This window comes from Oryctolagus cuniculus, chromosome 9 (assembly GCF_051225735.1).
Source record: "Oryctolagus cuniculus isolate XC-2025 breed Fujian yellow rabbit chromosome 9, ASM5122573v1, whole genome shotgun sequence".
NCBI classification, from domain to species: Eukaryota; Metazoa; Chordata; class Mammalia; order Lagomorpha; family Leporidae; genus Oryctolagus; species Oryctolagus cuniculus.
The window spans coordinates 76,261,443-76,273,791 of record NC_142875.1 but is presented as its reverse complement, the minus strand read 5'-3'; the positions used below and the strand labels follow the sequence as shown (position 1 = coordinate 76,273,791).

General features: G+C 41.8%; 1 protein-coding gene across 1 annotated transcript; it reads left to right on the top strand.

Moving 5' to 3' along the window:
- The first annotated feature begins 2,999 nt into the window (after positions 1-2,999).
- Positions 3,000-6,313, top strand: LOC100357176 (RNA exonuclease 1 homolog). Its single transcript, XM_051831784.3, has one exon. It carries the CDS (start codon positions 3,725-3,727, stop codon positions 5,471-5,473), a length of 1,749 nt encoding a protein of 582 aa, XP_051687744.3. The 5' UTR covers positions 3,000-3,724; the 3' UTR covers positions 5,474-6,313.
- The last annotated feature ends 6,036 nt before the right edge of the window (positions 6,314-12,349 follow it).

The window sequence follows — 12,349 nt, the reverse complement described above, 5'->3', positions numbered from 1 at the left end:
AGTTCAGTTAAGAAACAGGAAAAGGAGCTGAATAGATTTCTTTTTCTGGTGCTTGTTTTATTGATAGTAATATACATTTTTGGATTCTTATTTTTTTCTCTTTTAAAATTTATTTTAGTTTTTTTCCTTTCTTTTATTTCTTTTTCCCCCAGAAATCTTTTATTTAAGTGACACAAACTTCATGCATTTCATAACTACAATTTGAATAGTAATGACTAACAAATATATGAAAATGCTCAATATCACTATCCATCAGGGAAATGCAAATCAAAATCACAATTATATACCATATCACTCAAGTCATACTGGCTATTAATAAAAAGACAAAAATAATAAATGCTGATGAGGATGCACATAAAAAAGAATTCTTATTCGCAGTTAGTGGGGATGTAAATTAGTATAGCCATTATGGAGAATGGTATGAAAGTTCTTCAAAACACTGAAAATAAATCTGTTATATGGTTAGCCACATGAATTCTGGGTATATATCTGAAGGAAATCAAATCAGTATATGGAAGAGATACCTGAACTGCCATGTGCATAGCTAACATATGGAATCAACCTAAATATCTATTTATGGTCAAATGGACACAGAAGATATGCTATATATGCACAATGGAATATTATAGAGCCATTAGAATGCTGCATAGTCATGTTCAGGTGAGTTTAAAAATAGTCAATAGTGATTACTTGAGATGAAGAGTAGGGAGAAAAAGATAAAGTTGGATAATGGGTACAAAAGCACAATTAGATAGAAGTAATAGGTTCTAGTGTTCCACAGTACAGTGTGGGGTAGCAATAGTTCACAAGAAACAGGTAAAATGGGCCTAAATCCATACTACTTAATTATTAAAGGCAAAGATAATCTCAGAATTCTGAAGGCCTAGTATTTAACATTAGTCTGGTAAATTAATCCCTTTCAATTATGTGGCACTGGGGGAAAAATGCATGGAACAATATGGAAGGGTCACAAACCTCATTAGTTCAGACAAGTAAATCAAGCAATATGGTTGATCAATAGGTTGTAAAATTGTTGCAGTCAAATTTCTCCTACATTCTATACTTGGCAACCAATTAAATGAAGAAAATGAAGAGGAGGAAGGCAAACAAAGAGATTTCTAATCTGGATAGCAGAGATAAATGAGTCACTGTAACCAGCTGAGTTTTCAAATACAGGAAGAGGAGCTTATAATACATTTGTAATATAATAAAAGTAGCAAGACTTAATGTTGGCTACAGATTTACCTGGATAATTAAGAAATATTTAGGAAGAACATGGTAGATATGTTTTGGTTCTGGTGAAGATGTAACAATGAAAAATTAATTTCAATTTATTGGTGACAACTGTGCCAAACTAATTTATAATAGAAAAAATTAGAAAATCTGATAGGTTTTGGTTTTATATGGCTTTGCTTTTATATCTTTCCTTCGATTTGTTGATTTAGAGGAAGATTATAAACTCAGTTTCAAGAAGGCTTATTAAACACAACTTCAGATTTAAACTTTTGGATATGGTTTTCATTTGACACTAGAAACTGCCTCTCTGCATGGGAATCACCTGAAATTCATTCCAGATGGATTCCCAAAGACATGTTCAGCTATTTAGAATTCCAAATCTGTCTGATTTCCAGTCTCTGCTGGAGTTTTTGTTTTCAGTTCTAATGAATAGTCTCCCCAAACTCTTGTAAGAGCCAGCTTTCTGCTTCTGGTAACTGGGAATTTCATTCAGGGAGAATGTGTAGTTAAATTTTTAGGGATGGAAATCTTTACTAATGATTTAAGCTAAAATAGTTTCAGAAAGTGGTCTAATTAAAATTTACACACAATACACATAACATATAACATTCTACTCATGAATCCCTAATGGCAAACAAATGTTTTTACTAGGAATGAACAAAAACATGTGAACAAGAGCATTTTAACATGATACCAAAACTGTGATAGTTACAAAATATTTTATAGAAATATATTTGTACCAAATACAGCATGTGATGCACTGCCCTAGTGAGAAAAGTTTTCCTGTCCAAATGCTCTTCCTGGAATTTATCTTAAGGACAGCTAGGGAGGACAGTGTTCTACAAAATCTATACTCTATGGCTACCCTTGTAGTGTCGTATATCTCTTGGGGAATATATTTGTGCTCTTTTCTTTCATTTTTATTTTTATTTTGGACTTAAACATCTAATTGTGATACAGAAAAAAATGATTTCATGATTCAATGAAAATATTACCAAACTAGAATTCAGGGGTTCTTTCTTTGTTATCAAGGATATGCCTATAATTATTCAAATTCCTGATCCTCAATGCCCCCTTTTATAGGACTCATTGTATTTTTCACCTACACTCCATGTACATGTCTAGTGTGTGCCTTCATCATGTCTGCTACCTGAAATGCCAACTACCTTTCTCTTGATGTATTTACAGCTTATGGATGAATCCTATCCATGATGTCACATCTTTTTTTTGTATGTTTTTGCAATCTTTTTTAGTAAATCCAGACAGCCCTGTTTCGCTTCACTTTTGACTGTCCATTTACATTATACAATAAAATTTTGCATTGTGCTATATAAAATCATGTTATTATTATATTATTTCATATCCACATAAGTCTTATTTACTTGAATGGTGTAAAATCTTTCAGAGTAAATATATGGCTTATAAATTTTCATTCATACCTGGTTTTCTCAAACTGTGAGACACACAGGAAATGCCATATCCACTGATATTTTATTGGTCGAATTTTAAGTCCATTATCAATTTTAAATCCATTCATTATTTTTGAATGGAACTTTACATACATTTTATATTCATAGTCCATGATAAATTTATATACTGAAATCTTTGATCAGTACAACTTTTCCTATCTTTATCTCTAAGAATTTAAATCAATTTTTATTGGTGATAAGTGGTTTGGTATGAATATTAACTTTTAAGATTCTTCTAGAACTTCACTTAAGCCAGGCCTCTGACAAGTACAAAGCCCAGGTGCTTTTTACCATTACAGCCCTCAATTTCTCTTCTAATTTATTGTCTTTTAATTTAATGTCTCCCTTTTGAAATTTATCCTGGTTTTAAAGGGTGAAGGGGAGAAAGAACTTCTGGGTACCAAGATTATTCTCACAGTCCCTACCTGCCCACCCATCTTCAGAAATAAGGTCTCTATGTCCTTGTGCCCATGAATTCAACTTGCATCCAAGTCCGCCTGTGTCCTGGGACAGAAATGAGTCCTGTCCACATCCTGCCTCAAATGGTCCACAGGGCTGGGGAGGGGTCGGCAAGCAAGGAAGAATGAGACACGAAGCAGCCCCAGAGTAACCAGCGTCTTCCAGACTAACTGGCTCACGCTGGACTGTGTGTTCTTGGGCAAAGTACGGACACTTAAAGCCTTGATTTCTTCCTCTGTGGTGCCGCGGCAGCAACCACTGAGGTTTTAAGATCCTAGGGTCCCTGCAGGGTTCTGTGAGTAAGCGCGGGAAAAGTTCAGGGCATAGAACCTGGCTCCAAAATTACAATCTAGGAGATCCACTGATCCAAACATTAGACCTTTCTCAGTAGAGGGGCCCCTGGGACTTCGGAAGCTAGAATACTGAGGAAAATCAAATCAAAAAATAGCAGATTAAGGTGTGTACCTAAACAGGACCAGGGATTTCCGCCCCACCCTCGGCCTATATAAGGGCCAGGAGCACGGATCTCTCACAGAGACGCTCCGGGACTGTGAGGCAGCATGAGCTTGAGGGCCACTGCGCCCTGCTGGTTCCCGCCAGGGCATCCAGAATCTCAGAGGAGGGCCGAAAGGGTGGTCCGCTCCGCCGTGGCGTTCCTGCCGCCTTGCTACCATCCTGCCTGGGGCGGCTTGATCTGGGTGCCTCAGATGTGCACCCAGGCCCCCAAATTTGTCGTCATCCATGCCGAGCCCCCGAGGAGAGGCCCGGCGTTGTCCCGGGCCTGGCCCGGGACACCTCAGAACGGGTGGTTCTGGCCGGCCCCACAGGCGCACATGGAATCATTCCGCTGGCTACAAGCTGCCCCCCGGCCGCCTGAGGAGCCTTACTCGGTCTACATCTCAGCCCCCGGTGAGAAAAGGAGGACTGCCTATGTCGCCAAGCCCGGCTCGTCCGCAGTGCCTATAGGTGCCAAGAGGCCCCTCGCGGCCAGCAGCAGCCTGCCCGTCCCAGTCCCCGAGCCTGGCAGCCGGCCACCCAAGGCGCGCACGTGGTCGGGGATGGTGCCCAAGACCACCACCACCATCCCGTCCAAGCGGATCGCTTCCAGCCCCGCCTCCCAGGGTTTCAACAAACCCATCGTCTCCAAAGAGCGTGAGGGCAAAGTCCCCTCTGTGGTCCGCCAACGTTACCTCAGCTTGTTTATCGAGGAATGTCTCAAGTTCTGCTCTTCCAATCAGGAGGCCACAGAGAAAGCGCTGAACGAGGAGAAGGTGGCCTACGACTGCAGCCCCAGCAAAAGAATCTACGTGGACGTCGCCGCGAGCACCCTCCGGAGGCTCAGGGGCCTAGTGCCCAGCGCCGCGCCAAGTCCCAACAGCGCCTCCCTGTACAGGCACCTCGGCCGCTACCTGCTCACCGAAGACCAGCTCAAGGAGAACGGCTACCCCTTCCCGCACCCTGAACGGCCAGGGGGAGCCATCCTCTTCAAAGGCCAGGAGAAGCTGCCCAAAGACGCCTCCTGCAGAATCTGCTGCCGCTGTGGCACCAAGTACCCGGTGTTGCCTTCGGGCCTCAGTGCTGGCGACCAGGAGTGTCGCTACCACTGGGGGCGGCTTCGGCCGGCAGAGGCGGCTGGCGGCTGGGAGACCAGGTACATATGCTGCGCGGAGGCTTTGGGCTCTGCCGGCTGCCGGGTCGCCAAGCGGCATGTCCAAGACGGCCGGAAGGAAAACCTCCAAGGGTTTGTGAAGACCCCGGAGAGGGCGCGGTCTCACCCCGCCCAGCCTGGCGTCTACGCCCTTGACTGCGAAATGTCTTACACAACGCTGGGGCTGGAGCTGACGCGGGTCACGGTGGTGGACCCCGAAATGCGAGTGGTGTACGACACCTTCGTCAAGCCCGATAACGAGATCGTGGACTATAACACCAAGTTTTCCGGGGTGACCGAGGCCGACCTCGCCCACACCAACGTCACGCTGCGCGACGTCCAGGCCGTCCTGCTGAGCCTGTTCAGCGCCGACACCATCCTCATCGGGCACAGCCTGGAGAGCGACCTGTTGACCCTGAAGGTCATCCACTGCACGGTGGTGGACACATCTGTGCTCTTCCCCCATCACTTGGGCCTCCCGTTCAAGCGCTCGCTGCGGAATCTCATGGCCGACTACCTCCACAAGGTCATCCAGGATGACGTGCGTGGGCACAACTCCCAGGAGGACGCCAGTTCCTGCATGAGTCTGGTGTTGTGGAAGATCGAGGAAGACACCAAGGCCAGCGACGACTCCGGCCCGACACCTGCTCGCCTCTCCTGAAGCCCCAAGCCTGCTCTTAGACCCAGGCCTGGACTAAATAGCTCTGTGAGGTCTCCAGAACTAATACTTACCTCTTAAGAACACAAAAAAGAGAAAGGGAGGAGCTGCCCAGAACTTGAGAAGACAAATAGCCGAGAGCAACCCTGGAGTCTCAAGCCCTCTTGTAGCAGCTTCTGTAGCCTTTTCCTCATCTTTGCCCTTCAGATCTCTGCCTTCACTGGAGAATTCTGCCAACTCTACTGGCACGGGGACTAGGACAGACTTTGACCATCCAGTCCCAGACCCAGAAGCCACTCTGCATGCACCTGGCGCCAGATACTAATTCTTCGAGACCTGACTTCCATTTGCTCATTACGAGTTTATGTGAACTCTTTATTTTTATTATTTTCAATGACTTGCACAGTGACCTTCACTCACCTGGAGAGGCAAGTCCCCTTGTGCTGCCTTCCGTCTTGACGGTCTGAAAATTCATTATAAAATATTTCTGTCACATCTCATTAAAATGGAGTAGAGAAACTATGGGAAGGAAAACATTCAGGGCAAGATCGTCTGCTCCAGGAACGGTCGCACGGAAACAACCCAACGAAACAGCCTGCCCTATCTTTAAGACTAATTTTACTCAGCAGCTGACGTCGGAACTGCCAACTATAGTCTTAAGACTAACTTTACGTGGTAACTGCCTCTGCTTAGAGCTTGCTGGCTCCCAAAAGTGCGAAAGTGCTTGTAAACTTTCGCTTACATAGAATTCCTTGTCCTAATCAACCTCTAACCTTTCTTTTGTTCCCTGAACATACCAGCTGCCATCCTGGCCTGAGCATATATGTATCAGATTACAATCTTATTATTTATTCCAAAATAAAAATTCTTGAATTAAAGCTTCATCTCTGCATTTTTGGTTGACTTTGCTAGGTGGTGGGGTATGAGTTAGACTTAGATCAGGAGCCCAGAAGCCACATCTGGCCAGAGTGTGGACTCCACCCAGAGCTCAAGAGGGCTAGATCTTTTAAAATAGCATTAACTTATCACCTCTAGGAGAATAGAGTATCCAGAAGAGTAAGAACTGTGTCCCTTTTCCATTCCTTTATTTTCCAAATACTTAATACCTAATATAGACTAGATGTTCAGTGAATATTGGTTAAATGGATGAGTGGAGAAAGGTTTGGCACACTCTGTAAAGGGACTGCTAGCCAGTATTTTAGGCTCTGTGTGTTCTGTGTATGAACATGAACTCAGCATAATTGGTTAGGTATTAAGAGGGTGGCAACTCAGACTATGGTGGTGCCTTTGGAAAGTGATTGGATTAGTTTATTTAGGGTGTGGCTTCCATGATGGAATCCTGATGGCTTTATAAAAACAAAGGGAGAGAGAACACTTAAGACACAAAGACACATACTCCTGCTATGTGAGGCAGCTGGGGGCTGGGGTGCTTTCTAGAGCCTGTGCAATGCTATTTGTTTTTCCAGAGTCAGGAGCCAAAATAAACCCATTTTTCTTTAATAAAACAGTTGACTCAAGTATTTCATTTGGTAAGGAAAAGCTGGGCCATAAAGATATGTTATGACTACTCAATGTTGTCTTTGAGTTGTTTAACAACCATAGGCATGTCAATGATGAGCATGGATGTGTTTTAATAAAATATTCAAGAATGCTGAAATTCAAATATCATACAATTTTAACAAGTCATAAAATTCTTTTTTTTTTTCAACCACTTAAGAGTACAAAACTATTCTTAACTTATAGGATATACATAAACCAGATGGTGGGCTGACTTTTGTTTGCCAACCCTTGGAATAAAATATGAATATCAGTTAAATTAAGTAATTTAATTGAATTTTTACATTTATTATGGTAATTATATGTGGAAAATCTTGTTATATTGCTTTACTAACAAAAATGAACTAACCTCAGATGCTGCCTGTGGGGAAATTAGGCACACAAGGCAACTCAATGATGGCGCCCAAAGGAAGTAAGGTGGGCAGTACTCAAAGTCATTTACCACCAAAGCTGATTGGCCACACAGCATCAGGGGAGGTGATGACAACTGATGACGAGTGTACAGACATGTGGCTGGTCCTGTAAAAAGTTGCCCCGTAAAATGACCTTTTAAGTAATTGGTTGGTCCTTATGCCCTGCCCCAGTAATCCTGTGGTTTTGCGCTTTAAAAGGCTTTGCTACATGTGCAATAAACTGAGTTCTTGCTTGCTTGACTTGATTCCCCGCTGTGTCTGACTGTCTCCGGGATTGGGAGGCTGGGGAACGGGCGAATGTCGCACTTACCTTTCTTCGGACCCAGTCCATCCTCGTTCGGGTGGACTAAGGCTCTGCAATTATATGATTTTTTTTTTTTTTGACAGATAGAGTAATAGACAGTGAGAGAGAGAGACAGAAAGGTCTTCCTTTCGTTGGTTCACTTCCCAAATGGCCGCTATGGCCGGCACTGCACCAATCCGAAGCCAGGAGCCAGGTGCTTCTTCCTGGTCTGGATGCAGGGTCCCAAGCACTTGGGCCATCCTCCACTGCCTTCCTGGGCCACAGCAGAGAGCTGGACTGGAAGAGGAGCAACCAGGACTAGAACCCGAGCTCATATGGGATTCTGGCACCACAGGTGGAAGATTAACCAAGTGAGCCATGGCGCTGATCCCTGTAATCATATTTTTATAATCTTACTTTAATAGAAAATAATATTCATTTGGTCATTCATTGGTATAACATTGTGAGTATAAGAATAATGGAGGGAAAATTAAACAAAAACTAGGTTAAATGTAATTTTGTCTTTTCTTGTGCTACATATTTTTATCAGATGCTCGGGGTCCTAGCTCATTATTGGATTTATTGAAAAGTGGATTTAAAAAAAAATTGAAGAGGAAAGTATGCATTGAGGAACAACTGATGAGGTGATAAGACCATGTAAATTGCTAGATGTTACAGAAAGTCACGAAACTGCAGACTTGGTCCACTGCAAATTCATGCTATCCAACTTCATTTGGGTTCTTAATGCGACTTGTCAATCCTTTTCTTTATTTACTGCTTGTTAAATTCTTATTGCATTCTTCATAGCAGCTGTTTTAGATTTTCATTGCTCCTCAACTTCCAATCTCATAACTTCTCTTACTCTATACTCATCACCACTGCTGTCTTTGTCCATGTTATCCACCATGAACTCCTGAAAGTTTTCTCCCATTGTCCTCATGTATTACTGCAACCATTCCCTTCCCCTAACTTTGGCTTCACTTTTTTTCCTATGGCAAGGTAAAATGTATTTCTTTTTTTCTGTGACTAAATTGTCATGTGTTCTCCCTACCATATGTTTTTCAGTCTCTTCCATAACATTGGTCAATCAGTCATCTCCCCTCTCTCTGTCTCTACGGGAAGTCTGTCTTCCTTTTATAGACATGTTCTGGTCTTCCAATACTTAAAAACAGGATTTCTTCGGCTTTTCTTCACTGATGTCTCATGCTAGGGGGCATCTGTTCTGATTGATTGAGCTTCTATTCTTAGTGGTAGATGCCTACACATATCACCCCTTCCACCTTGTCTTGAAACATACAACAAAAATCCATGCCAAAAGTAATCACCAATTGGGCCTTCTGCTTAATTAATGCTTCTTCCTATTCGATCTCTTTCAGGTTGACTATTTTATGTCTCAAAGATAGGGACTGTATTTGATGACTTTGTTTTACTTATTATGACTTCTTTAATCTTTGTAATCTACTCACTGTTCTTTTGAATTTGCTTTTTTTTTATAGGCAGAGTTAGACAGTGAGAGAGGGAGACAGAGAGAAAGGTCTTCCTTCAGTTGGTTCACTCCCCTAATGGCCGCTATGGCCGGCGCGCTGTGCCGATCCAAAGCCAGGAGCCAGGTGCTTCTTCCTGGTCTCCCATGTGGGTGCAGGGCCCAAGCACTTGGGCCATGCTCCACTGCCTTCCCGGGCCACAGCAGAGAGCTGGACTGGAAGAGGAGCAACAGGGACAGAACCCGAAACCCCAACCGGGACTAGAAATCGGGGTGCCAGCGCCGCAGGCGGAGGATTAGCTTAGTGAGCTGTGGCTCTAGCCTTGAATTTGCTCTTAATAATCATTAGCAGGGGCCACATCATAGCACCAACATTCCATGTGGGTGCCGGGTTAAGTCCTGATTGCTCCACTTTCAATTCAGCTCCTGGGAAAGCAGATGAAGATGGCCCAAGTGTTTGAGCCCCTTCCACCCATGTGAGAGAACTTGATGGAGTTCCAGGCTCCTGGCTCCTGGCTTTAGGTAGGATTTGGTCATTTGGTGAGTGAGCCAGTAGAAGGAAGTTCTCTCTCCCTCTCTCTGTAGTTCTGAATTTCAAATAAATAACAACAAAAATTGTTGAGGGAAATGTGGTTGTCTTCTTGGAATTGTACCTGTGGAGTGCATAAAATCTGTTCTCTTTATATTAATAAAAATTTAAATAAATAAAAACAAAAAATCACAACAAACCCAAAAGAATCAGTAGTGATCTTCCAGTAAACAATAAACACTAAATAAATGTTTATTAATAATGACCCTTTTTTTTTTTGCTTCCTTAGCATTCACCCTGTGATAACTAATACACACTTATTGAAAGCTTTTCTTTCTTGGCCTCTGGATTAGTGCTTCTTTTTTATTCCAGGTTGTTCTTTCTCTGAAAACAATGGTTAGTCTTTTTCCTTGCTGGTGCAAAGATTGGTATTCTCCAAAGTCATATCCCAGCCACTCTCTTTTCTTTTTCTGTCCATATAATACCCTACCCATCAATATTCTATCTTATCATTTTAAGCTGATGAATTACATATCTTTCTAGCCCAACCATTTGTAAGCTTTGGTTATCTGGTCAGGACTCTGGTTGACATTTTCCCTGAATGCCATCTGAGCACAGCAAAATCATCATACTTATATGAACAATGATCTTTTCATTTAAACTGTCTCCCCATTTACTAATTTAACTCCTGATTTTTACAAAAGGATATGTTTCTTTAGTAATAAGCTCTTAGAGCCACCTTAGCTTATTCCTTTTTATTACCTCCCATAGATAATTCCTAAATTCTGACAAATTTAACTTTGAAATTTTCTGGCATTTTCCCATTTTTGTACTTTCCATTTGCTACTACCTTAGTGTAGCCTTTAATTACTGTGCACATAAAAAATTGGTGATTTTTTTTACTGGTCTCATATTTTAGAATCACCCTTCTCCAATACATTTTGGCATCTTCCTAAATATTTTTGGCTTATATTACTTCATGTTGGTTATGTCATTTCATTAATAATAATTATAGCCAGCAATTATGGAAGACTTATTCTGCGTTAGGTGCAGCTCTAAAGTACTAATGTACTAAAGTACTAAATGGATAGACTTAATCCTCACAAGAATCCTGAGGTATTTAATTATCATTTAACTGGAGAACAATGAGCGTCTTAGAGTTCAGCAACTTACCCAAGAACATAGAGCTCACAGTTTATAAAATAAAAGGACAGGATCCAAAGATTGCCCCATCCCTATCCTAAGGGCAGGATGGGTGAATGTGGTGGCAGGGCACTTAGGCTCATAACTGCTGTACTGTAATGCCTTCCATAAGTGACTGAGTAAGAGTTAATCTCACTATTTTGGCTTCTGACTCTCTGTTCTCCAGTTATTTTTAGTTTTCAGGAATATGAAACACAAACCCAGTGTAATAAGTCATCTTTCCTATTCATAATTCTCATACATATGCTCTGAGCCTCTGGGCTGCATAGTTTTATTAATATTGTTTTCTTTACTCCCATCAAGCTTCTCTTCTTCCCCCATCAAACAGAGTCTTCAGGATAAAGATCTCATCATAATTTTTCAATACTTAATTAATCATTATAAAACATATATCATCCATGAGTGACTCGTATACTCTATCTAACAATTGCATGCATTTCGATTCATTTCTATTTCATTGATCATATGATGAGTGGTATTAAGAATCTTGATGTTCATGTGTTACTTCCTGTACTGGCTTATAATTTATGCATGCATTAGAACCATATTGAAGAGCAGTAAAATGGTTGAAATGAGTGCTATGTTTGGGTATGGTTGAGTGTGTCCTCCAGGGGTTTATGTGTTGGATGCTTAATCTGAAGTGTGGTGGTGTTGGGAGGTGGTGGAAACTTTAAGAGGTAGATACTAGTGTGAAATTATAGTCACTGGGTGCACCTCCCTCAGAAGGAATAGATGTTGGTCACACAGAGTGTGTTAGTTTCTGAAAGAGATAGTTGTTATAAAACAACAAGACTAGCCCCCTTCCTACTCTCTGACTTCTTGTCTTGCCATGTAATCTCTTTCACATGCTCCTGCCAATGTGATACCTTCAGCCCTGAGATCTCACCAGAGCTGAGCTGATGCTGGCACCATGTCTACAAAACTTTGAGCTATATAAACCTCTTTTCTTTATAAATTATCTAGCCTCCAGTGTTTTGCTATGGGAATGAGAAAAAGGAACAAATAAAATGAGTCTAGTATAATTTCCGATTATCATTTTAAAAAATGCATAGAATTACAATAGCTTTCCCTGAAATACCAGATAATCTCAGATTACATTACAGCTCTTGGTTTTTGGTTACTATTGAAGGCTCAAGTACTATACCACAAGAATGAGGATTTTCCCTAATAGTTCTGATTGTGAACAGAGACATTGGGCTGCAGAGCTTTATTCGTGTTGATTTCTTTACTCCCTGGAATCTGTCATGAAATCCTGGTCTCATGAAACTTCTGGTCCCAGTGCTTGATCCCTTGCTTCTTGCTAAATCTTTTCAGGGATGGCCATTTTTATCTCTTACCAACTAGATGGGATTCCAGAACAATAGTTCCAAGACCACATACAGAATTGATGAAAACCAAATGTTACAAAACT

Excerpts from the sequence above, each read along its gene's own strand:
- LOC100357176 (XM_051831784.3), top strand. The coding sequence starts at position 3,725 with ATGAGCTTGAGGGCCACTGCGCCCTGCTGGTTCCCGCCAGGGCATCCA.